General features: G+C 28.9%; 1 protein-coding gene across 1 annotated transcript in view; it reads right to left on the bottom strand.

Moving 5' to 3' along the window:
* Positions 1 to 8,444: 8,444 nt before the first annotated feature.
* The window catches only part of LOC147068122 (uncharacterized), a 144,350-nt gene continuing 125,877 nt past the window's right edge, over positions 8,445 to 26,917 (bottom strand). The window contains exons 4-6 of the mRNA XM_085952306.1: positions 20,743 to 20,876; positions 10,361 to 10,916; positions 8,445 to 9,144 (exon numbers count right to left, since the gene is read on the bottom strand). Coding sequence (XP_085808432.1) covers positions 9,068 to 9,144; positions 10,361 to 10,916; positions 20,743 to 20,876 — 767 coding nt within the window. The 3' untranslated portion in view covers positions 8,445 to 9,067. The remainder of the gene's footprint in view (positions 9,145 to 10,360; positions 10,917 to 20,742; positions 20,877 to 26,917) is intronic.

Here is a 26,917-nt window from a genome sequence, read left to right as displayed (position 1 = left end):
TTAAAATATTACTCGTTAGTAGAGTTATGATTATATAACATTTTTTGTAATATCTTAAATAACATGGAATAATAATCTACCTGTAGTTGGTATCACAAGTTATTGTTATTAATTTTTATGTGACACTGAATATGACACTATGCCGAGTTGGTGTGATATTACTCGGAAAAAATATACATGCTCCCTACACAAATCGTTTTAGTGTATCATTTAACTATGATTTCACCGTGGAATATGACACTAATTCAACTTTTACCTTCAACTCTCGCCTTTATCAACATAGAACAACACTGTATTGAAAAATCATTATCTTTTGTAATGAATCGCACCTACTTTCATTATCGCTAATTGCTTTCGTGACAGTAAAGTTGTAATATTTTTTTATTGTGAACAAGTGACTAATTTTAATATTAATACTATCGACCGATGGTAGATACTTCATGGAATTTGAATTTAAATTCTAATGGATTTAAGTTATGTACTATTCTATTTAGTTAATATGTTTCTAACTAGATCTCGGCGAATATTACAATTAGAACAAGAGACTAATAAAATAAAGGATGGAAACAATAAAGGTAAATAATATGTAGTTTTAATAATCTCCTACTTCAGACAACACATTTATATGTAATAATTATAAATGATTCAACCGTAAATATTCTGTCGGTACTATTGGCTCTTACAGGATTGTCAATGTTTATAATATTTGGTATCTCGTAATATATACTATAACGTCTTCCTATCATTAGTAAGCATCGTATAAATGTATATTTGCACAATTAGTTTATAATTTACAATCTACATTAATTATTCTTCTTGTATCGTTTGTATGACGACTTGTGATAAGTAGGTAAGGTAATACTTGCCTATTTTTGCATATGTATTGACAATACTTTTTACTATACTTTTATCATAAATACGGTAGTCAAAAAAGTCGAAAAGAATCATTGCATGTCTGGATGAAAATTGCATAGTCCACGATGATAACCAGGTTGATTTTACCCCATCTGAAGACTCCGAATACATATTCAATTCAAATAATACTTCTAGTGATCCTGGATTATCGGGTTTAAGCTGTTTTTCCAGTGTGCCAGATATGACACAAATATTTGGAGAAGATTTGGGAATGATTGATGATTTGATCGAAGAAATTACGAAATCTCCAGCAGATCTTACACAGAATAAAATATATGGCTATACTTTAGAGCATAATAACATTATATTTCTGCCTGAGTACTTTGCCACCTTTAGACAAAATAAATGCACTTATAGACATCATATCACCAGACATGACGTTGTCCTTACCTAGTGCATCTGTACAGAGTATTTCCACCATTGATACACCTGAATCGAAAAAAGAAGAGCGCTGTAATTTAATACTTGTGGAAAAGGAAGAAAGAATTCAATTCGGGTGAAGAATATTTATATACCATGAAAGCACCGTGTAAAAATTCTTTCCGATGCATATATGCCTCAAAAATGAGTAAATCCGATCATTTTGGATGATCAGACAATGGGATTATATCTTACGATATGTCAAGTCAGTTGCAAAATATAACCCAAAGACTACCAGTTTCTTCAAGACGTTCAAAGGCACTTATTTATAATTTGCCACGCAATAACGAAATAATAAAAGTGTGTAAAACTATGTTTTTACAAACGCTTTCAATTTCAAATATGTGGGTGGTTAGTGTTTTTAAAAAAATGAACTCAGAATTGCTATTGGATAGTCGAGGCAGGCACAACAACCGTCCTCATGCACTCAATGAAGCAACAAAAAATAGTGTAATTGAATATAATAATATCTTTCCTAAAAAGTAATTTCAGTATATGTTAGAAAAAATGGTCAAAAAGGATATTTAGACGAGAATTTGAATATGGTGAAAATGTTTCGCCAATATAGCATATGGTTTGGAATACAAAATTATCAGTTTCCAATTGCTACTGAACGCCAATATAAAGAAATATTTTTCACAGGAACGTAAACAATAACTGGAAAGTGATTATCAGCAACATTTACTATTTACAGAACGTTCGAGAGAGATGAAACAGGGTGATATAAGTCGTGCAAAAGAAAATCGCATTACAACTGTTATAGCATGCTTTGATTTACAAAAAGTTTTAACTGTGTCACGAAGTGAAGTATGAGTCTTTCATTATAAAAGAAAATATGCCATCTACAATCTCACTGTTTATGATATTGTTAGCAAGGATGGCTATTGTTATCTTTGGCATCTACAAACAGCTAAGCGACGTGCGATAGAAATAAGTAGCTGTATAAGAAGTATAAGTCTAATAAGTAATATTTTTACATATTTTTAATCTAATTTTATGAATACAGTTGTATGTTAGTTGATAGTTTTCCCACACTTAATATTATAAAAGAAGATTTATTTACATAACGTTTATAATTATTATCCATTAAGGTACCTATTTACTTGACAATGCTGCAAGGAAAACGTAATTTACGTAAAATATATACGTAACTATCTATCCTATAATTTTTTTTAACCTATACTATCAATCATTATTATGTTGAATGAAATATTCATTTAGTACCTTTTGCAATTATCTTAATATAATATTATGTTCTGTAAAACAATAACCTAAAACTGACTGAATGGTTTAAATACAGTTTATTGCGATAAAATATTGTTTAATTAAAAAATCTCCTCATATTATCAAAATATCAAAAATATTTTTGGTTTAATCAAATATCATCGAGAAAAACAACACTAAGAGCACATAGTATGTCATTCCTCATAAAATTCAAAACAAAAATCTCTCTAAGTCGAGATATTTAAGATAATCGTTAAGAATTAGCATGGAAAAAAACACCATCTCAAGTTACGTGGTACTTTTTTTATGAAAAAAAAAATAATTACGTGGAAAAACATACCAAATATAGATATCCTACACCCTCTAAAAATATAAACGGGAAAAATCACACCAAATCTACATGTAATATTTAAGTTGTCAAACTTAACGTGGAAAAACACATTTAGGGTGTTATTTCCTAAATTAATGTCATGCCAAAGTTGATTGTCTGCTTAAATGATTCGCTATTTAAAGATATAAATTATAATTTAAATTATATTTGCACACTATAAACGGCTTTTGCTACAGATTTTTTTGAATGGTTTTTTTGCTCTCCTGAAAAGTTTATAATTTAGAGTTAGTGTGTTATTCCATAAGGTAGTCGAAATGTACAGTCATGCAGTTATAAGGAAAGGTAAATTTTGCTGCAACTTAATTTAAAGAGGCAAGAGAACAAAACAGTTCCAATCTTCGAGCCACCAGGACCTAACATTTTTTTTTTTGGATCTGGGAGAGTTTTACAAGAAAACGGATGACAACATTTCCAACTCGATGTTTTAATTTTATTATGAGTATATTATGATTATAATAAATATTATATTTTCTTTTAAAAACTACTTACATCGTTCATGTATGTATAACAGTTCAAGTCCGGATTTTTTTATATATGCAGTTAGTCGTATCACAGTTTACCATAAGATGTTGTATCGGAAATAGTTTTGATATCAAATTCATATCTAAATAAATACTTAAATTAAATACAAAAACTACCGAAATTCAGGAGAAAGACAAGAAAACGTGTATGTAGGTAGATAAATTAGAGATACAATCATATCGTATAATTTATATAAAATTATGGTAGGTATATAAAGTCGTACCTATGAAATATTTGATATTAATGATAAATTTATTATTGGATATCCGATACCAACCTAATGTTCTTATTGAATCTATTAAAATTTAAACTAAAAACAATGATCCACGAAAAACGCTTATTGATCTTAATAATTCACGGCCATTTTTCATGTAAAGTAGCTCACAGTAGATTATGCTACAGCAAAATGTAATACGTTAAATTATGTACATGTAACCTAACAGTTAAAATGAGCATACTATCATCGTTATCGCGTCTATTTTCTTAAAGTACAAATTCCTTGCATATTATTTATCATAGCTGTGCCAGTATAAACACATATTCAAATTTCGCGTAGACCACAAGTGGTCCGCAGAACATAGATTACGATTCTTGGTAGTTTGTGCAAGTAGTATGTACTAAGTCGTCACGGTCGACGCTTCTCAGGCGTCGCGGCGCTGGCGATTAGAACACTACAACACTACTGTGGTGAACTATAATAATATAAACACACAGGGTGGATTTTACAATACGTGTCACAGAATACTACTCTTATGAATTTAAAAATACATTTAATGGAATATACCATTTTATAACTCCAATAATACCTTACATCTTCTTCGTCGTTCCTTAATGCTAAATTCAATCCTTGGGTACTTATCTTACAGCCGTCCTGATTATCTTCCTTTCTTTTACTAGTAATATCGAGCAGAAGTATTCGATCCCTTTGTCTTATTATTAAATTCGTGGCTTCCTGATTGGCTTTTTGTCCCAAAGGTCTACCCAGTTGAATTTTATTTATTTTTATAAAGATAGACAGTTTCAAATTATAAAATAACCATTTTAATCAAGCAGTTCATGTAGTATCCGTACATAATTGATATATTGACAATTCTATAAAGTGTCTTTAAAAAAAACTTTATACAGAGGTACTCTAATTACTTAACGTATATTATGATTTATATTTACTTTTGAATTAAACCCTTTTTGATTTTTTTGGTTAAAAGGTGAAAAATCTTTTAATGTTCCCATCCATTCATTTTAAAGCCGAGTTTACTTTTTACGTCGATGCTATATTTCGAAATTATTTTACAAGAGCTAATAAAAATATATTGGAGATTGTCTATTTATCTTAAAGGTAGATATAATTTAGAGATACTACTCAACATCACTTAGAACATATTAATACTATCGACCGAGGATACTTGATGTTTGGAATTTAAATTTAAATTCTGATAAATTTATGTTTTGTACTATTCCATTTGAGTAGTTTTTTGCGACACGAGTGTTGCCTTTCGGCATGTATTATTAGTAATTAGTTATCTAACGATCTGTTATGTAGGGTTTTTAATACGGGTATTGAATTTATTATTAATGATTCGGCATCTTATTGTCAATTAGGTAGGGTGTATTACAAACACTTCAACTATTAATAATTTGTTATATTTTTTTATTGTGATTCTTGACTTAATAGGTGGATGATAAGGTTTTTACTTACTTAACTGTATTAATTTGTTATATAAGTTAGAATAAATTGTATTCGTTGTCAGTGTGTATTTACCATTGGTGAGTGCGCATAGTACCTGAAGATGCTGAAAGGCGAAACCCAGGTCGCAAAAAACGACTCAAATGAAATAATACAAAACTTTAATGGTTTTAACGAACCATAATTTTGAAACAGAATAGGTATGTTGGTATAAATCGAAACATTTAATTAATGTGAAAAGTCAATTATAATAACTATTTTACTAAGATATAACACACATTATACTACTTTGTTCAAAAACAACACTTTAGCTTTAATGTCATAGTATTGTTAATATTCACAAATCAATGATAAATAAATCCATTATTTGATAACTTTTTATAGCATATGTTTCCATTTTTATTTCTAAAACTTACCCACACTAAATATAATATAGCTTATTTATTAAAAGTTTTGTTAACTTGGAATCATCATGTATTATTGTAATGTTATAATGTGGCTACGAATTGCGGGACACCGTTCGCAATCATATAAAGTCCAATATACAGCCACAAAATGTTTACGGTGATTAATTTTCCACTTAGCTTCATAGGAAACAAAATGTATTATTCAATATACTACTTTCTATTTACTTTTATGTTTTATTCAACAACAAAAAAATTAAAAGTTAATAAATAATAAAGTTGTGAGTGTCTATTATTTAGTTATTTCTTCGCTTTTATTATTAATCCAATCAAGGAAAGTAGTTGTTAGTTTTGGAGAAAACTTTTTATTCGTATATAATATATTATATTGTGTGTTAAAAAATTCTTTCCGTAATCCAATTGAAATTTTGTTCCTACCTAAGAATTAAGGTCATCATAATATCGTGTTTCGTTATTATTTTAAAGGCTGTTAAAAGTTAGAGCTCGAAGAAAACGCATATTTCAGGTTGTGTAGCGGCAGAGAGAGAGACGTAAATAAATTTCTTGTTAAATTTGCCGCGTAACGTGATATTACAAACTTTATGAGAAATACATTAATTTTATCATCCAGCTGAAGGCTTTTAAATAGGCGCAAAAAATCCTCAAGGCAACTTTAAAAACACTCAATATCTTACAAAGCATTTTCGCACCAACAAATTTCACGTGAAAAAAACTTTTGTCGGAAAAAAATCCGGCGCGGCATTTTTTCCATCGTTCATCAACGTCCACTCTTTATTACTTTTTACAGACCAATTCTTTCTTTCACCAATAAATCATGAAATTATCTCCTTCGTTCGAAGTCAAATTGATTAACAGTGAGTACATGGGCCATTTTCCAGCGTGTTTCCTGCAAAATAAACGACTTTTCCCAAAACGATATTTCAGATTTTCCGCATCATTCTTTTGATAAATGTTTACTACGGCGTTCCGAGGAAAATATGAGACGTTTCATGCAATAAACTCCATTTTTTTAATGTAAGCAAATATTCATTAATATTATAAACTATGCTTCACTTAATAAAGTATATGAGAACATAAGAGAAGCTCACCATTCGGAAGAAGAATTCACTATATTATGTTCATGTATGCCTAAATTATTTTCACGTCAAAACTTTTTTCAAATACCGAGTACCAGTATTATTATATATATATTGATAGAATCGGCCACATATGTATGTATATATTAGTTAAATCGCCCAGTGACATGATAGTTTTTTTTTATATAGATATTCATATATGTTTTCTCTACGATCAACTTAAAACCTTGACAAGCAGATGCTCCCTATCCATAGGCATTTTTAAAACTTTAAATCAGTGGTAGCGGATGATAAAAGCGTTTTAAAATGACACTTTTATCATTTTTCTCTGAACAATTATTTACTAAGTTAAACATTGTTCGAAAAATGTTTTATTTAAATTTATTATTATTATAAAAAAAAAATACACCAATCTCAATTTGTTTATATAATGATTGTTAAATACTGCAAAATAAATTACGTACTATTTAAACCTAGTAGCTTATCAGTATATCAAGTATACTTTTATTATAAAATATAAAGGGCAAAAATAAATAAATAACAAGAAAAAAGCTTTCGTTTTTGTTATTTTATGACAATGATTTATTTATTCGTAACATCGTATTTATTACAAACATTTTTTTAATATTTACAATTTCCACCTATTATATACAAAATCCATTTTATAGTTTACAAAATTGATCTACAAAATAATTCATAATATTAACAAATAACATAACCCTTTTTCACGTTATAATTAATATTCATATTTTATTATACAATGATTATTTTTTGTACGATTGATAAACAATTAAAGATTCGTTTATGTTAAATTGGAATTCTGTGTTACTATTTAAATTTTAAATGTCACATACTTAATTTTTAGTATTTTTTTCTAGTTACTGCATAGCCAATTAATATTTACACAAAATTATGTATTAGGAAATATAAAACAAGCTATTTTAACTATTCTTCCTTCAAGTCAACTGAATATGTATGATTCCCTATATTCTTAGCGCTATGTACCGCAGGTTTTAAGAAGTAATCAAATATAATAAATGTATGTAAGTCAATTATTTAATATGTCGTAAAAAATGTTAGTTAAATGAAAAAATGTTGTACCATTATCAGATTTAAATACAATATCTAGGAAATATATTGGTATTTTATAATAGTTTACGTTATTATTTTCAGCAGCATTATGATCCAGTGTAGGTATAGAGTATATACCACTCCAGGAAGTGTTTTCACCCCCTACTGTCTAATACCTTAGATTCAGAGATATCCACACAACCTAACCTTCTCAATGTAGGTCTCCTGGCTTATCATTTTCTTTTCTGAAGAAAATCCTGTATCTTCCCGTCTTCAGACATAGTCTGCCAAAAGGAGTTACACTAGTTTTAAATGTGAGACAACCTTTGTTTGTGGTTTGTGGTAATACTAATAAGAACTCACGTAATTAATGTGTGTTCATGTCTCATCTTGAAATATTTTATTTATTAATTCAAAATTATTTTTAAATCGGTTCGGCTTGGATTGAAAACTAGTAAATAATATACTGTTATATTTCAAAATAAATGTTATTTACAATTAATGTGGTATATTATTATGTATATTCCTTGAACATGAAATTAATTTATTTTTTAACGAAATAGATAATAAGCATTCGGGAAATTTGCAGACTAAGCGATCGATTTCCCCCGAAATAAAACTATCTTTATACAACCAAACTTCACAAAAAACTTTCTTTATTTCTCAAGATATAATAATTGCAATATATTTTTATTATTGTAGAAATTTATTTTATTACATTGATTATCACATGGAATGTTGATGTAATACAATATATTATTATTAATAATCATAGATGTCTCGGCGTTGTACTATGACATCCATAAAAAAATATTGAATGTGCATTCTAATGAACAAATAAATAATTTCCATTTTCATGACATAAATCACAATCATAATAATCCATATTATTTAATTAAAACATTTTGTTTTAATATAGATACGTAGATAAACTTTAAGTTATATTTCGTTGATTTTTTTTTGTTTGTGAAGTTTCCTATTTTTTTGATAAAAAATCATTTAAAACCTGTTTTTAACATACATTTACAATAAGTAACAGCTCTTATAAGTATAATCTGAGAGTAATAATTGAGTGTAGATTAGTAACAGAACTTAGGCATGACACTAGTATTTCAACAGCTTCATAATATTATCACACATTATAAAGATCTCATTAAAACAATGTTTTATTTCACTGAATTATTGTCAAGAATTGTAGCACTTTTCAAAAGAACTGGACACATCCACAGAAAGTCTTAACCGAAACAAACCAAAGTACACCGGAGTAATTTCAGAGAAAAGTCATTTCTTCTTTATCTGGTCAACCAAATGAATTATATTTCTTCACTTAGCCAAACCGTTACCGCAATAACTCTATCAAGAAGACAAGTGTTATATAGATCACCATTCCAAATAACTCGTTACTGTACTTAGCACCTGAAACAAAACACAAAAATATTAGTGGAAAACATAAATAATAATATAAAAAACATTGTCGATTCACTAAATACAAAATTAACTTTCATAATTAAGAGAGTTGACCGTATATCATACAAGAAATCAGAGGTAGCTCTACCTTAGGGGTTCGTAGGGACCATCCCCATACACCTATCATGTCAAAAGTAGACGTCTAATTATTGCACAGTCTGCTCACTTCATTACATAATTATATTAACTTATATTTTGAATATAAGCATGTCAAAAAAATCTACGGTAAATAAAGATTATGGTTATATGGGGAAGACAAATAAGAAAATTTTGGAATTCATGCATCTGTGTTGGGTAGACATATTCTCACACTTCATTACGTGCAGAATATCTACTGACCATCGTTTATTCTAACTTAGATAGCTGGAACTAAACTTAAAACTTGGATCAAAAATAAACCTAACGATATAGAGAAATAAAGTTGATAACATTGAATGCAATAAATAATAAATAGAACAAACGTGATAATTTATACTAATAATTAATCAAATGAAGATACTTGATAAGTAATTATTTGACAATCAAAATATTTATATCTGTTTGTACTATTTTTAAATACTAAGTGAAGGGGAATAGTTTCAAAAGTTATGTTGAAAATAATATTTTTATAACAAGTTATTTAAAATAATTCTCAAAATTACATTCATTCGAGTATGATCGTGTATCTTGTTATGGAAAGATTACAAATTAGTAGGTAATATTTAAGTAAATTTTAAGATAGATGACAGGAAAAAATATTTTAATTGTACACAATAATGTAATAATAATATGAATAATTAACATACTTAATTTGAAAAAATCACATATACCCACTGGAAAAAGCACACTGCCGCTAATCCAGAGATTACGGGTCCAGGTCCCATTATATGTATTTTTTTTTTAAATCTAGTGGGGATATGTATGATGTTTTTAAGTTATGTATGTTCAATATTTAGAACATTACATTCTTAAATCTTGTGTATTATTCGTCGAATAAAATAAATAGTTTATTAATATGTATATTTCCTTTTAAAAGTAAATTTCTGAATAGTTAACTATAATTTCATATTATATATTTTGACTATCAGATAAGAAACGAGTACTAAATATTTAGACGTCAATAAGGATATTAAGCAAGATTTATAATAAACTTAAAGGCTCAGAACTAAGTTTGCGTTCAACTTACCACTCGAGCTTTCCCTAGTTCCCAGAACCGACGCAATCTGAGGCTTTTCCCCATCAAGTATAAGATGTGCTTGCGCGTTGTAAAGAGAAAATACGGTAGCTCTGCAGGTAAGCGTCATCCTTCCCTGTTGAAAGCTCTCTTGCGTTATTGAAAGCACCAACGATGAACCACTCCTTCTTTTAACGATGTGTTCTTCGGGAATTGCGACCGAGTCATATCCGAACTTATTCCCCCACTTTCCACTATCAACTTCTACGGAATCAAACACGCTAATATTTTTATCATCTGTTTGCATGTTTCCCTTTGTTGACGATTCACTTCTCCTGTGTGCGTCTATATCAGTTCTTTTTTCAGCCAAGTTTCTTCGGCCTCGTACAACGATTCCCACATTTTCGTTCTCTACGTCATCGCTGCTGAGATATGTGTGACCTACTAGCTTAGTTTCATTGTTAGGATGCCTGATTCCTGGTGCAAGCATATTGGCATAACCTGTCGTAGGGTGATTGGTTACTTTTGGAGTGACGATTGGATCCAAATCAAGTGCTGTTCCTTTCATCTGTTGTAAAAAGAAAACAAATATTATTTTCAGAAAATATATTGATCTAAAGAAAGTGGCAAATTAAATCCCATATACCTAATATTTACAAAGGTAGAGTATATGTTTAATAACTGTGTACTCCGGCTCTAGGATATACAATATGGTGTCATATATTCTAAAAATATATTGTTTACATATATTATCTATTTACTTATTTATTACTACATATATTAATACAAGTGAATATTATTTGATCTAATTTTATGAGAGATAATCAGGCAAAAAGGCCTATCAGTGTAGTAAAAAATGCAAAGTTATAAAACGTATACTCTACTCATAAGCAAGATATATTTTTATACAATATGATATTATATAGGTACTCAGGTTAAAAGCGAAATGATATACTGTCGATAATTTCGCAATCGGTTTTTCTTTTGCAATAGATACAACATATTATATTGGACAATATTATGGAAGAATAATATTTTATTATGTTTTTTCAAGAAGAATAATTGACAGTTAATACCATTAAAATAGTGTTTAAAATTACTATAATTCATATAATCAATATATTGTATTGTTATGTTCACAATCGCTTTTATAAATGAAGGAGACAAAAAGTAGCACTATATTTAAATACTTAGTATTTGTATTTCAATTGAAAACAAGAAGTGTATTTTTTTCTGTTTTAGCGCTCTGAAAAGATTGCTGTAAGCTCGGTATCCGTCAAGCAAGCCCGCTGTTAAGAAATAAGCCTACTTTAGTAACGCAGTAAAAGAAGCGTAAGTGGTGATACGCTCGCCCACACCAATTTTCCGCCCCGCGTGCGCCCGGTTACTGGCCAGCCCTTCGACCGCCCCGGGAGGGTGGAAAATGAAAAATAAACATTCATTAACGTCCGGGAGAGGGGCGAACTTACAGCTATGTCGAGCTTTCAGGCGCCGGCGACCGCTGGAAATACTTCCACGCAGTCCTGTCTACTACTGCCTAACTGCTTCAGATTTTTTTCTCAAGAGAGGCTTGCGGAATCGCCGTTGCCTTCTCTTTTTTAACATCTCAAATTATAGTAATTACGTATTTACATAAGACTAAAGAATACTTAACAAGTTAATAAAATATTGCTCGGTGAGTATTATAACGCACATTCATTATTTTCATTATAAAAGATATTAACAATAATTATATATTTTAAACCTTGTAAGTTATTTTATTTACAATGAAATTTGTGAAAATCAACGTTTTATCTTAGTCACAATAATTATATATCTAAAAATAATAAATATATGACTATGTCGGTATGTTGCTTATAAATTTAATTATTCTTTATTCTAAGCTAAAATATACACAAACTTTAGAAATGTAGCATGTATTCTTCATTAAAAATGTATAATGTGGAAAGTCTATTTGAAAAATTGTAGAAGGTATTTAGTTTCTGGATGCATTTCAAATTAATGATTTTATATTTTTTGCCATGATTTAAAATTTATAGCCTCAGTTTATTTTGACTAATTGTTATTTATCAGAATTTTGTCAAATACCCAAATAAATTTATGATTATTTAATGGAATATTTTTCTCAATTATTAATAATATATCAAAATATCCTTTGAGACTATTTATAATTTATGTTAGTTATATTTTCTCTGTATTTTTTTATGAGACAAGTATATTTTAAACCTGTTTTTGTTCGAATATAAAAACTTTATTTAATGGTCCTCAAAAGGATTCACAACAGAAAAAAAATGTTACAGATTTTTTCAAGGCTTATAAAAAGAATCGCCTGAAATTTTTCATTTGACTAAAAATTTTCCCAGCAGTTGAAGAAAGCTACCGCAATTTGAAAAAAAGTAGAGGCGCCCCGAAATAAATTTCACTTTATTTTGTCCAATCCCTCCTCCGTTGATATTTTTTTAATCAATATGCTACGTATTACATCATTATTTATGATGGCGGAGCAATAAATTCTTGAGCAAGAAAGATGCTTCGAAGCATTTTTATGAAAAAAAATATTCGCATTTTTTGATGGATCGTCAAATTATCGCAAAGTAAATAATGAAATCGAAAATATCGAAGTATAAAAATACAGATTTTAAAAAGTATACTCCCAGGCTGTAACGATGCCCAACACGTAGGTACATACCATTTTCCCAATTATGGTAATTTACTTTATGTTCCTAAAAATATAATATTTTTCTTTTGCACATAATGTTATCATTAGTTATAATTAAATAATAATACAAGGTTTTTATATAATATCATAATTTTTACCAGTTTCATATATTAATGTATTTTTAATCGCTTTTATAATTATATTCACTGAGATATTAGCCGTATTTATATTTCAAACCAATGTTAATACATGTTATAGATACAATTCTATTACATTAACAAAACCATATCATAATAATATGAAGAAAAATAATTAAATATTAGTAACAATACAAGCATTCCTACCTGTATAAATTGTTTAAATACAACAACATAAGACGTGACTGTATTATTACGATATATAAATCATATATTATGGAAAGAAATAATTATATAATAATATATATGAGATAATAATGAAAAGCGATTATCCAGCTGAATAAATAGGTTAAATATGCGATTGTAAATTCTACGTAACTTTTTTTTTCATTCAGCAATTCAGTAAATGAGCTCTCATTTTTAAAGGATTCATCATTTTTATTCTAAAAAAAATATCTGACAATTTTATTAATGTTTAAAATAGAAAATAAATCATTTTCGTATGTGAATCTTGTATCACGCATCAATAGGTATTTAATATTTAATTATACGTTTTCTATTCTCATACACCTGTCAATTTATTTAGTAATTTTATTTACTATTGAATCATAATATTATTACGTATCTGAATGTTATTACTTTCCAAATATACATTATATTTTTAATTGTCTCCACAAATATATGTCGATCTTAATGAAGGATAAATGAATGTTAGCCGCTTGTTTAACCTATGGGTCTAAATACACATTTAAAAATATCATGTGGATTTTCCAGATCTGGAATTAAAATCAAAGACTCACTACGTCATAAGTGTATACCAATCATTCGTCGCAGGCATAATAAAATAGCTAACTGGTTTAGGTAATAATGAACAATTTTAAAAATAAATAATAAACATAAATTTAAAAATTTTAAGAAATCAACTGCGACAATTGTGTGACAATAGCAATTTTTGCAGAATATTAAAAAATATGTTGTCAATTTAATATATTATTCATACAATTTTCGAGCCTAGTTTTAAAATAACATGTCGCACGAGTGTATTGAAATCAGCCACATTTTAAAAAGATAATCGTAAAGCAGCACACAAGAATGCATTATCGCAAATGCAAGACATAAATTTGAGTTTTCACTGCAGCCGACGATAGTTGGCACATACTGCAGAGGTAGTGGGGTACAACCCTTTCCACCCCTCCAGTCCCTCCCTTTTGCATCGCGAAACCGAATACTACATCTGACAGCAAACAAATTGGAAGCATAGGAAGACAAATTAATGGCAGTCCAATGTGTGAACCGTTGGAAGATAAGGCAACGACCACACCGAGAACCAAACGACACTTCAATTCAGTGCTGGATTTTTGATATCGTTGATAAAATAAAACTCCATAAAACAAATTTAAATTATAAAATAGTGGCCTTTCTAGTATAGTATATGATTAACTTTCTATGAACGTCACGTAAACAGTATTATTTTGTAAAATTAAAATAACTATACTATGTTTTCACCTACTTTCACCTAGTAGGTAAAGCGGCAATCTTTATATACGAGTAAATACGAACATGTGGGCTGCGGGACCAAACTCTTGCCTGGACAAAAAATGCATTTTGTATTTTTCAGTGTAGGTATATTTATTTTGATCCAGTACAAGGCCTCAATTCTTTGGTCGAAAAGCTTGTAACTATTCCATGTTGAAAGGTGTGTCAATATTACTTAATGAGTTTACAAAGTTATTTAGTTTTTTTTTTGTTTATGAAGTATAGTGTTAAGTCGATACTGTTACAAATAGTAGAGAAACTCAATGATTCAATGTGCAATGGTAACTTTTATATTAACATTTTTATTTTTATTTTTTCAACAGTTTGGTCCATATAAACCAAACATATTTTTGAAAAACCAACAACCAATAAAATATTACAGTTATAAAATTGGTATATAATCTTAAAACGCCATGAATTTTATGTATTCATATTTTTTGATTTCATTTCCGTCATTTAAGAAAACATATTATTATTATATAGTTTCTCTGCCAGTTATTCATATATTTTTTTAATACTAAAGTTTAGTTGAATTCAAAATTCTTATAGTCATGAGTAATCGTAAAAATTATAAATTAACAATTATATAAAAATATACACAAAAGTCTATTACCTACAATAAAAAAACAAAATATTCGTAAAGCATTTTTTTTAATTGCACATTTGGAAGGGATAATATATATATATCTGCGTTTCGCAATAATAAACTATTACAAGATTTTCGAGACTACTTATGAACTTAAAAACCAAACACAATTTAAAAAAAAAACTAACTAATGCTAGTATTCCAAAACTCAGTGGATACGTTTTCATTAAATTGTTTCAGTTTTTATCCCTTTTATTAAAATTGTGTATGCTACACTTTTTTGGAATTAAATTAATTTAATCTTGTTCTTAGAAGGTTATTTGTAATTGCATTATTTTATGTTTATAACAAAATATGCGGAGGATGATGTGATTTATTATAGAATATAGATGGATGGTAGTTGTATTATATTATAGATTCAGATAAGATTCATATTATATACGTGAATGATTCAAATAAAATATATTTATTTTACATTAACTCCACAAATTATAAATTCAAGATATTTAGAATGTGACAAAAAATAATCAAATAGTCAACAGTATTAACAATTTTTAGTCGAAAAACAGCGTAATCAGAAGAGTAAATAGAAAAATCATACAAAAAAATACATGGAAGTACACCGAATGATTGAAACAGATATCATTTTAGGAATTCATAAAACAACGCCCACCTAACTCACTTCATGCAAATATAATATATCCGAATAAAAAACAATTTGGATGAACACAATAATTATTAAATTTGCATTACCAACGATTGGTTAGTCCTACACCCCTTGTGAGAACAAACAACTGCTTCTCCCGATTTCTAAGACTGATACGTAGGCAAGTAGTGCCGGGTTCTCATTTACACTGCATATAAGTCGCATATATTATATGGATATGCATATAAATCCCGTCAATTTGTCGGATGAAATGCGTAGTGATGATCGTATATTTCGTGCTATACCGCCGTCAAGTACAGCCCTGATTTGGGGAAGAAAGAAATTGCTCGGAATGGGATAGCTGTCGGCAACGTGGCAGTGACATTTGACGTTTTTCACTGCGCGAAATTTCTTTTCGATATCCATTAAACACCGCTCTGAAAGATGAATTCCAGAACGTGTGACATGAACTTGCCCAATATTTTTGACATAAAAAAATGTAATTGGAAAGTGAAGCACTCTGTTAGATTACACATTCATTCCATAATTTGAACTTCCGGGATATTTATAGACCATATTATTAGGCAAACCGAAAATTTTAAATCAGTGATTAGTTATATTGACTTTAATGTGATTCGCTCATTTTTTTTCACTGTTTTGATGAAATACGATGATTAAAATGAACCGATAATGCTTACTCGTATTACTCACTTTATTTTTTTAATAAATTTATCTTTTTCATGCAATTTTTTTATTTACTTAATTGGAAATAAATTACTTACATAACTTTTCTAAACATAAGTCAAATTGTCACAGCTATTATGGAATTTGTACTCGTAGAACTTAATAGTAATTTTAGGGTTACGAATGTTTAAATAATAATACAATTAGCTATATTTTAAAACATTTACTTATAGTTTAAATTTGAAAGAAATATACATATTTTCAGTCAATTGACAAATTTCATTCTGAATAATTTTATTCATGAAATAATGAATTCTATGATTATATACAATGCTTTATTACAATTATATATTAATACACAAAAAATACTTTGTATATTGCAGGCATTTTTGGTCTAATCCGTAAATACTTTTGTGACTAGGCAGTATATTAGTATATTATACAAAAAACTTTCTCCGCTTATAAATGTTTAATTATTAAAGTAGGTACATATATGTATATAGTAGGTACATTTTATAGCTATCTAACAAATATGTATCGGTTTTCTTTAATAATTCTTATAGAAGATATATAATTTCACCAATACAATGAAAAATGAGAACAATTCCGTAACAATTAGAAAATTATTAGATTCTAATATTATTCCACAGTGAAAAATATTTAAACCTAATAATATAAACACATAAATACGAAATCATTCAAACTATCATGTTTTAAATTAAAATTTTCAATAAAACATAAGTAGATACGACTTTTTTCACTATTTTATAGGTGAATAAATAAACAGCAATTTAATCTCCGACTTAGACCACATGAACCGCATAGTGTGACAGTATTTAGAAAAAATCATTATGAGTACTATATAGTTAATAATCATCAATTGTAAAATTAATACTAGAATTCAGCCTATTCATGGAATTCCATACCGTAACATTTCAAACTTTTATTGTATAGTCGACACAAAACACAATTATAATAAATTATAAAAATACCATACATATCAGTGGATATTTTTTTCAGTAACATCATATTAGTACACTCTTCGTCTAACTAAATCATCAACAATGAAACCCAACCTTAGATCGTGACCGCCGCTAGAAAACGTGAACTCTTGGGAGCGAAAATTCTTTGCCTCATTCTACATAGTCCAATCACCACAGAGCCACCCTATTGTAATGTATCTATACCAGTCAGTATATGTATAATTAATATTTATTTTAATTACTTTTGACACAATTATTATGATTAAATAGTAGCAAAAATATAATAAATTTGTTCTTACTGACAACATCTTGTATGAAAATCGATACTTTTGTATTTATTTTAGTTAGTGAATTAGTCCTCGAAATATTAATCAGCGTCTAATCATGAATTAACAACAAAATTTGAATAATAACCCTAACGCCATTCAAGGTCATCGATCATAAATAATACACAGACAGTCGATTTAATACTATTTCCCTTAAGCATCACCATAATAATATTATATTGTACACCAATTTACAAAACTTGAGTCATAATAAATACTATATGAATAGTCTTAAATAAAATATCGATAGTGATGTGATTACCGAATAAGGATCGACTAATTAACCAATCTGTACTAAATTTAATATAATTTATAATATTATCTTATAAAGTATTTAAAAGAAATCTAATTTTACATATTTCTAAAATCAATACCAACTAATGATTGAGGATGTTTGATGACTATTTAAATTAAATATAACAAAAATATTTTAAACATTAAATAAATTATACTGCCACAAGTTAATGGTTTTAAACTAGTATACCTTGCATTATAAAGTACAGTTATCATAAAATAAAATATATCAACAAAATTTTTAACAGTAGTATTCAATATAGTCTAAATAACGTACGAATTTCAACAATTTACTTATTTTTTTCATAAAACGTGTACTTATTTCGTATTCAATATAACAGTATTATTCCCAAATAAATCAGTAAACAATATGTTAGACTTTGGTTTATCTAATGTTAAAAAATTATGATCCAATATTTTAATGAAAATTATAATATTTTATGGATAGTCCAATAAACAATCAAAATAAAATTTGTTTTATAACATACCTAAAAACATTCTTTTCGAAATGAATAATTTTATACCATTTTTTTCTTATCTTTCACAATTGGTTGCAGTGTCAGAAGAAGACAAAGATAACTCAACTTACTTAATACTTGTACACCAGTCTAAAATTGGGTATCACATATTATTATAAATTATTCAAGTTTTGCACTTTGTGTGTTATTTTATTTCGTTTGTCACTAATATAATCCTATTAGTTTATATTTTATAGTTTTAAAGTAGGTATCTGGACTACAGACTTTTGACTTTGAAAATAAGCTTTGACACTAAACTTGACTTTTGACTTTAAACTATAAGTTAACATTGTCGTTGTTCATTGTATGCCATCCATTATTTTACTAATATGTAGACAATATACTTAAGAAGGTCTACGTTCATAACTCATTTTCGCTCAAAAATAAACGGAACCCGACCTTTGACTTGTGATAGATGTATATAATATATAATCATACTATACATATATAATTAGTACATACCCAGTAGTAGGTAATTAATTTAATACCAAAACTACGCAATAATAACGTGACCTTACGCGTTCTGTGTAATAAACTAATAATAATAATTGTAATTAATCCTATATCGTGATAGTATTAATCAACCTAAAAGCAGGTCAGTTAGTAAACATAGCGAATAAATCTTTCCATCGAAAAGCACGTGCTTTACTCCTAAACTTCTGAAATAATGCTTCAATTAATGTAATCCTTCCTCAACATAAGTACCTACTTAATCTATTTGCATTAATTAAAATATATATTTTATTGTAATTATGTGCACAATACGTACAAATTCTCTTTTTTATTATATTAAATTTATATTACTTTGCAGAAAAGATATGGTATTTCGCGATGCCATCCATCGTGCGGATGACATATTCAGTTATTGTATTTTATTAAATAGCTATATAATTGTTGACAATTAAATTGTTATAGATTGTCTCTTATATTTATTTATTTAAGAAAACAAAACATTGATACATAAAAAAAAGTTCAAGACGTTCACAATATAAAATATACATTACTATAAATATTACCTTCACAAGGGAGAAGAATAAAATATTAAAAAAAACATAAAATATTAGAAATAAAAAATAATTTCGAAAACTAAATACATAGCACGTAACTGAAAATGTCTATGTATTTGAGGAGCGCATTGACCAGTCTTGCACCCCTCGCTAATGGTGCCTGGTAGACATGACACGAGGAAATGATTCCGACCCAGAACAGAACGGGCCTGTTAATTACTATTTAATTACCACATTTAATTAACATGCTAAATGCATATGTAAATTCTAATTATTATTCTACGATCATTACTTTTCTTATTTTTGTTAACTATAAGTAAAATTTAATATTATATTCTCTTTTTTTGGTATTAATTGTATAATATTTATAGTATATTTTTATTATATTATAAATATCTGGGGCAAGGGGTTAAATTACCATGTTCAATCCTAATCAGAACATATGAACATTCGCACACAAATATTTTTTAAACGAGGAAAGTTATTAGCTATTCGCCCAACCCATTGCACTGGATCAATAAATTAATGAACATTGAAAAAATATGTATTTATTTGATCGGCCATGGGCTCGATCGAATCCATAACCCACAAATTAGTATTTATACAGAATCGGTCGCTCTAACAAAAAACTGTAATGCCATATTATCATTATTAAAATACATATAAAATTAAGTTTCTCACGTCATCGTTACTGTAGATTCTGATGCGTCAACTATTCAGACTGTAAAGTTGATTTCTTGATATTCTCCCATCTTTTAGGAGTTCTTACATATAGCTTATAAATTTGTTTTTTATTGTGTATCTTTTCTACGATAACAATGTCTCAAATCCTTTTATCCTCTTAAATCCCTCCCTTAATACTTTTAAATAATATTACCTTTGTGGGTTATTCGTTCTCAATTCTAGGCTACGCAAGATCTTTTAAATTTCGAATATGTTCACTTTTAATTATTCAATTTTTATCACTTACATAAAGTATGTTATTTTTTAATTAATCTACTTTCAATTTAATACTTACAGGAACATTATTAAGTATCCACGTGAGGTTTGCTGGTGGATGCGCAGGCGGGGCAATGCACCGCGCTCGAAGAGTATCTCCCACGGAAACTCTCAACTTCTCTGATGTGATCACAGGAGCAGACTCTGGCAACTCTGAAAATAAATAACAAAAATGTTCAATCAAATTTTTTAAATAAATAATATCTGCGGCCGAATTTTTCACCAGGAAACAAAGATTATCTTTTTTAAAACTAACGTTAACAAAGTGTAAGCGGACTGAAAACAAATGAACTTGTAGACACTTTTGAGAGAAAGACCGAATATAATAATATGAACATGTGAGTGAGTTTTGGGTATAAAAACACAGGTATATCCATTAATTATATAGCATAATATAACATAATTTGGAACTCTCCAACTAAAAGTCTTTAGACCATCAAGCATTAATGTAAAAAAAAACACGAGTATTTAAAACCGTCCTTAGTGGAATTTTGGGAAGAAGTACGCTATAATTTGAATTACTCCATCTCCATCTATATTCAGTCTACGGCATCTTCCATGTGGCTATAAACGTATCTGTTTTTTTTTAGTTACACACTTCCTTGTCAAGGCAAAGCTGTAAGGGACTGATGTGACAACCATCCACCGTGATGCTTAAAGAAAGAGTTAATAATAAGAGAAAATTAAAAAAGAATCTTGACTAGTTTTACCGTCATTTATTTTTAGCGTCATTAAATAATATCGTTTTTATCCATGTACTAAAACTCTACCAAAGCATAAAAGTTATAAGCAGATCATTTATATATGATGAAAAGATGATATGAAGAACGATGGAATAATCCTACTGAACGGAATCTGAAAGTGAACGATGAAGACAAATACTAAAAAGAACACTTTTAATTTAAAGCAATTATTCTTTTTTCATTTCTTGACATCATTTGTTTAATCTTTATGTTTATCGTTATGAAGTAACCAAAATAACTCGATAAACCCCCATAAGATAAGTGCTGCATAACAATTTATTATTGATAAATAAACCTATACTTGTATGCAGTTTCACGCTAATGTTATGTGAAAAATTTACTCAAAATATGCAACAGAAATCTCTCACGATAAAACTATTCACTTCTAAAAAATAACAAACAAAATATTATTATACGCCGCCCCCGCCAAATTTATCCCAAAATAATTATCAAAATTTACTACACGGTAGCTGTATATCAGCGACGAACATAAAAAAATTCACCTGTGGTCTCATAACTATTCAACAAAGTGGAAATAAGCGGGAAACGTGACCCCTTAGCGTAAATACGTAACGGTGTACACAATTTAACGCAATATCTCAAAAATAACATCCCCCAACGACAATAATATTACACTCCGGTGTTGTCCACTGCAAACAGAGTTGCAAAATACTCACTCCAGAATATATACAGAGCCCTGAGGGAGAATAAACCACCTCATACCAGTATTGGTGGACTGTTTCCAGGATACAGTTGATAACTAACAATTCGTCCATGTATTGTGTGACAGAGAGAAATAAAATGACAAATCGTCAGCCCGTTTTTAACGCTATACACTATCCGTGAAATGACCTGGAATCCACCGGTGACCAAAACGTGCGGTCGTTAAATGGACAATATCATCAGCATCATCATCATCACCATCCTTCTTCAATCCACTGCGGGATTTCTAAGCTCTTTCTACTCTACACGGTTCCTTGTTTTTTGTTACCACGTAATTCCGTTAATATTTCGTCAATCGAATCCAATATACGTTAAATGGCCTTTGAGTTGTTTTATATTATTTGAGTACCATTGGATAATTGCATTCATCTAGGGGCTATCCTTTCTACGACCTATGTATCTGGTCTATCCTTATTTAAGAACTTTGGCATACCTACTTAAGTACGCCACTCTCTCTCATTTGCTTCCTTGTTCATTCAAACCCTTTTACTAATAGAGAGAACTGGTCTCTTAACCGCGATATAATTTGGTTTTTTTAAATCCTAATTTACATAGGTAATAATTTTATCTCAAGATATTCCCTACATATAACTACTTCATAAATCTTACATTAGTAATCTTACATAGTCTGTATATGTGGTGAAACCCAAGTACCTAATAAACCTTTTTTATTTATTATGAATTACTACGTAAACACTGAATCTCTTAAAAATTGTAAATTTGAACTTTTTGAGTACCCTGTTTTTTTCATTCTGTGACAAAACATTCATTCGGGTGCTCACTTTTTTGAGTGCAAGCATAGGGTTGTTAATTTTCAATTACGTGAAAAATTTTATGCAGATCAACCAACATCCAGCGTATATACCTCACCAAGCAGTCACTTCACTGATAACAATTATTATAAAGATGAAAATAATATATTGATAGAGCATCACAATAATATGGTCTGATGATACAAAATTATAATACCTATAATTAAATATAGTTGGTATAAAAATACGCAATTCTCACCTTTATTTCTCAGATATTTGACACCAACATTTTGTTTGATATAATATAATATTCACTAAAAATATGGCAATCTTTCTAAAAATTCAGATTTCTTTATTCAGATGAGTGTTTTATGATTATTTTTTTATCTATCCATACGTTCGAATCTACCACATTTCAATACCTGATTGAGATCGTTACAACTTTTAACTCATTGACACATTTTTTTATCTTTACAATAATTTATGTAAGCCGAAATTTTGTTATTAATAAGCTGCAACTTTTATATTAAATTTTAATACTTTTAAATAATATAATATACTATTTAAATAATAACAAAATATTTTGAACACCACTGGTGTTCCTTTGTGAAATGAACTCTACCTCCACAAACAACCACTAACGTATAATTTGCGGTTATCTTCATCCCTGCAACACACTATAGATTCTTCTTATCTTTAATAATCCGGAGAAGAATCCCCGGATAACGATATATACGACAACGAATCGGGGAAAGGGTGGGAAAATCGGGGAGGTCCAAATACTTCACGATCCATTATTGGAAAATAAATAAGCGTCTATCAGAAGGACGTTGGTATGTTTTCCCGCGTGGTATGCCCGGGAATTCGGAAGGGCAACAGATTTTGATATGAAAAAGGGTCGACGGCTGTAATTTATGCCCCTACTCCTTCTATCCTCTTACGTGTGCCTCCCTCTAACCCTACATGCGTCTTTTTAGGATTGTAATTATATTATTGTTTGCAAAGTTAACCGATTTAATCACGGCCGGATTAAGTGGGGGGCCCTCATCCAAGATTCGCTGCGAATAGTGGATTAGGCACGAACAAAATCCGCGATCGAGCTAAGCCTAATACGTAATTATGTTCACTGCGGGAACATCGATAACATTTTATTTCACATAAACAAAGTCGAGCACGCGACTTGGTCATGCGTTCAACGCTAATTTGAATCAACTTACCACTTTGTACGGTGAATTAACATGACTATAGATCCACCAGTATAAGTTGTCCGCAGAGTGAGGGCGCTACATGTTAGCTTTCGATATATCATTCAATACTTTTTTATACTGTGATGAGCTTAATTCTAAATTCGAACACCCGATGACTTATAATAGGTAGTATATCTATAGTATCTTTATTTCGAGACATTATAATATAAAATATTATAAAGAAATTATTTATAGAAATAGTTGACACCATTTATTGTTATCAAACTGTCACAAAACACAAGTACTTGATGGAATTTGAATTTAAATTCCAATTAATTTAAGTTTTGTACTATTCCATTTGAGTTGTTTTGTAATTTGCCTTTCGGCATCTTCTGGCACCATGCGCATTCACTAATAGTAAATGCACACTTCTCGTTCAATTATATCATTAACTATATTCATTTTCAGTATGCAAGGGTCGCAAAAAAACATCTCAAATGTAATAATTCAAAACTTAAATCAATTATAACAATATTTGTATGTATAAATACAATTTTAATCATAAATCAATTATTAATATCGACTTTTATTATTTCAAGGTGATAATAATAAATATAAGTGACATTAAATCTATGCAAGTCATATAATATATACACATATGTATATCTTCAATTGTGTAATATTATGTCCAAACCTGAAATCCGGGTAAATTATAACAAGATATAATTATTATGTACGTGTATGTTGAACAGAACATATAATTTTATTTCGAATTCAATAATTAAATTAAACTTCATTTTGAATCATTATAATTATTTGTAGTCGTATATCATCGTCTAACAAGATTAAATAATATCAAAGGTATCGTATATTGAAATCAGTTGATGTACACTTCGTAGAATAATTATAATCATTCACAAACCCTGTGATTTTAATCTAAAAATAGAGTTGTTATGTATATTACTGATTGATATTATCATTGATACTATAATAATACATAAATTGAGAAGATCGTGACCCATATACGATTGTAAGACTACACATAAATTATAATAATATCTCTCTCATTTCTCATTTTCTGTCAGATTTACAGAAAAGAATGATTACATAAATTTAAGGGAAGTCTTTGTCCATTTTTCGAGAAACTATTTTAATGGTATATTATTAAAATAATGTATGTATAGAGATTATAATAAGTACATATAATTTATCATTGCTATTGAAAACAGAATAATTTCATGCAAAGCGAGAATAACATCATTAATATCGTTACTTCGGAAGTTCTTTGTATAATATCAACAAAGTATACTCACATCAAATATCTACAAACTAGGTCAAATTTAAATACGCTAGTGTTTAAGTGAAATACGCGTAAACTTTGTAGACTATAAAGAGTACATTAATTTGCAAATAAGCTAAAGTTTGCAACATTTTATTAACAACTTTACAAACGAATTTTGCATAAAAATCAACGCTATTAGCATATTAAGTACCTAGGCACTAAAAATTTACTAATCCGTAAGATTTCCATTTAAATAATATGGCATCTCTAAGAAAATAATCTAATGTCTTTGTTACGTGTAACAATGATGTAATAAATATTTTAATACGGTTTTTCTGTTAGATCTCTCTGACCAGCATTAAATACTCATTTATTTATTTATGTAGGTTTAATTAAAGCCACTAATCATATTATTCATGTACTATCATTTTATTTTATTTGTTTCAGTTTTAAATCTGTCAGTCTATAATAAACGTAGATCACAGAGTAAAATATAATATACAATAACGCGATTTTGTAAAATTACTAATACGATTGAGAAGGACCAATAATTAATTTGGGATCAACTATTCGATCGATATTGAGCTGTTGACCACACTGTAATATAATATATATTTCTTTTAAACGACTTTTTAAGTGCATCGGTGACTTAATCTTATTAGTAATTTTACTGTTATAATACAACCTCAAGCCTTGTCAGAATATATTACGACAACGCAAGAAGTCACCGAGTCACTCAATCTATGGCACAATTGTCGCATCTACATGTCAGCATTTTCAACAGTCTTATACTCTTTAGTCTTATAGCAATCTTATACTTTTTCATCAAAACACCGCAAAGTTGCAAGACGCAGATTTTAAAATGGCAACCTAGATCTATAATGACTATTATGATGTATTTAATTGCAACTTAGATGAACAATGACTCTTACTTATAATGTATTGAATATTCATTTGTTTAAAGAACAGTCACTCGTTACTTTCTCAGTGTCACTCGATCTCAGTCTCTCTCGAGCTCCGTCACTATCACTCATTAGTATCACTCACTATCGGATAGCGACTTGAACTAAGCATAGTTCACCGCGATCGCATTATACAATTATCTTTACTCCTACAAGTGTAACTCCTCATCAAGACAATAAAACTCTACATATATCTACGCTTCAATAAACCTATATTACTTGCTCCTATTGATACCAAATAATATTTACTATATGCCTAAATCCCCCATCAAAAATCCTCCAATCGACAGAGTTGGGAATATAATGATATTATTTCAACTGTAAATGAGTCAAGGCTAGACCAGGATGCACGCACAGCGAAACAAAGAAAAAGAAAGTTACCGTTAACTGTTTCTGGGCGGACGAAAGGTTGAGAGTAGGTACGGTCAGTCGGTTACCTACCCTTGAGCCTCTTATGTCACCTCTAAATACGATTTGCTACCTTTTTCGCGCCAAAGCGTGCGTTTACAAATGTTGCTAATAATTAATTGTTACTTGTCAAGCGA

The sequence above is a fragment of the Rhyacophila brunnea genome, unplaced genomic scaffold, assembly GCF_057557595.1.
Source record: "Rhyacophila brunnea isolate RB1 unplaced genomic scaffold, BYU_Rbru_1.0 scaffold_3, whole genome shotgun sequence".
Classification (NCBI taxonomy): Eukaryota; Metazoa; Arthropoda; class Insecta; order Trichoptera; family Rhyacophilidae; genus Rhyacophila; species Rhyacophila brunnea.
Note: the sequence above shows the minus strand (reverse complement) of the source record. Positions and strands in the feature narration are given on the sequence as shown.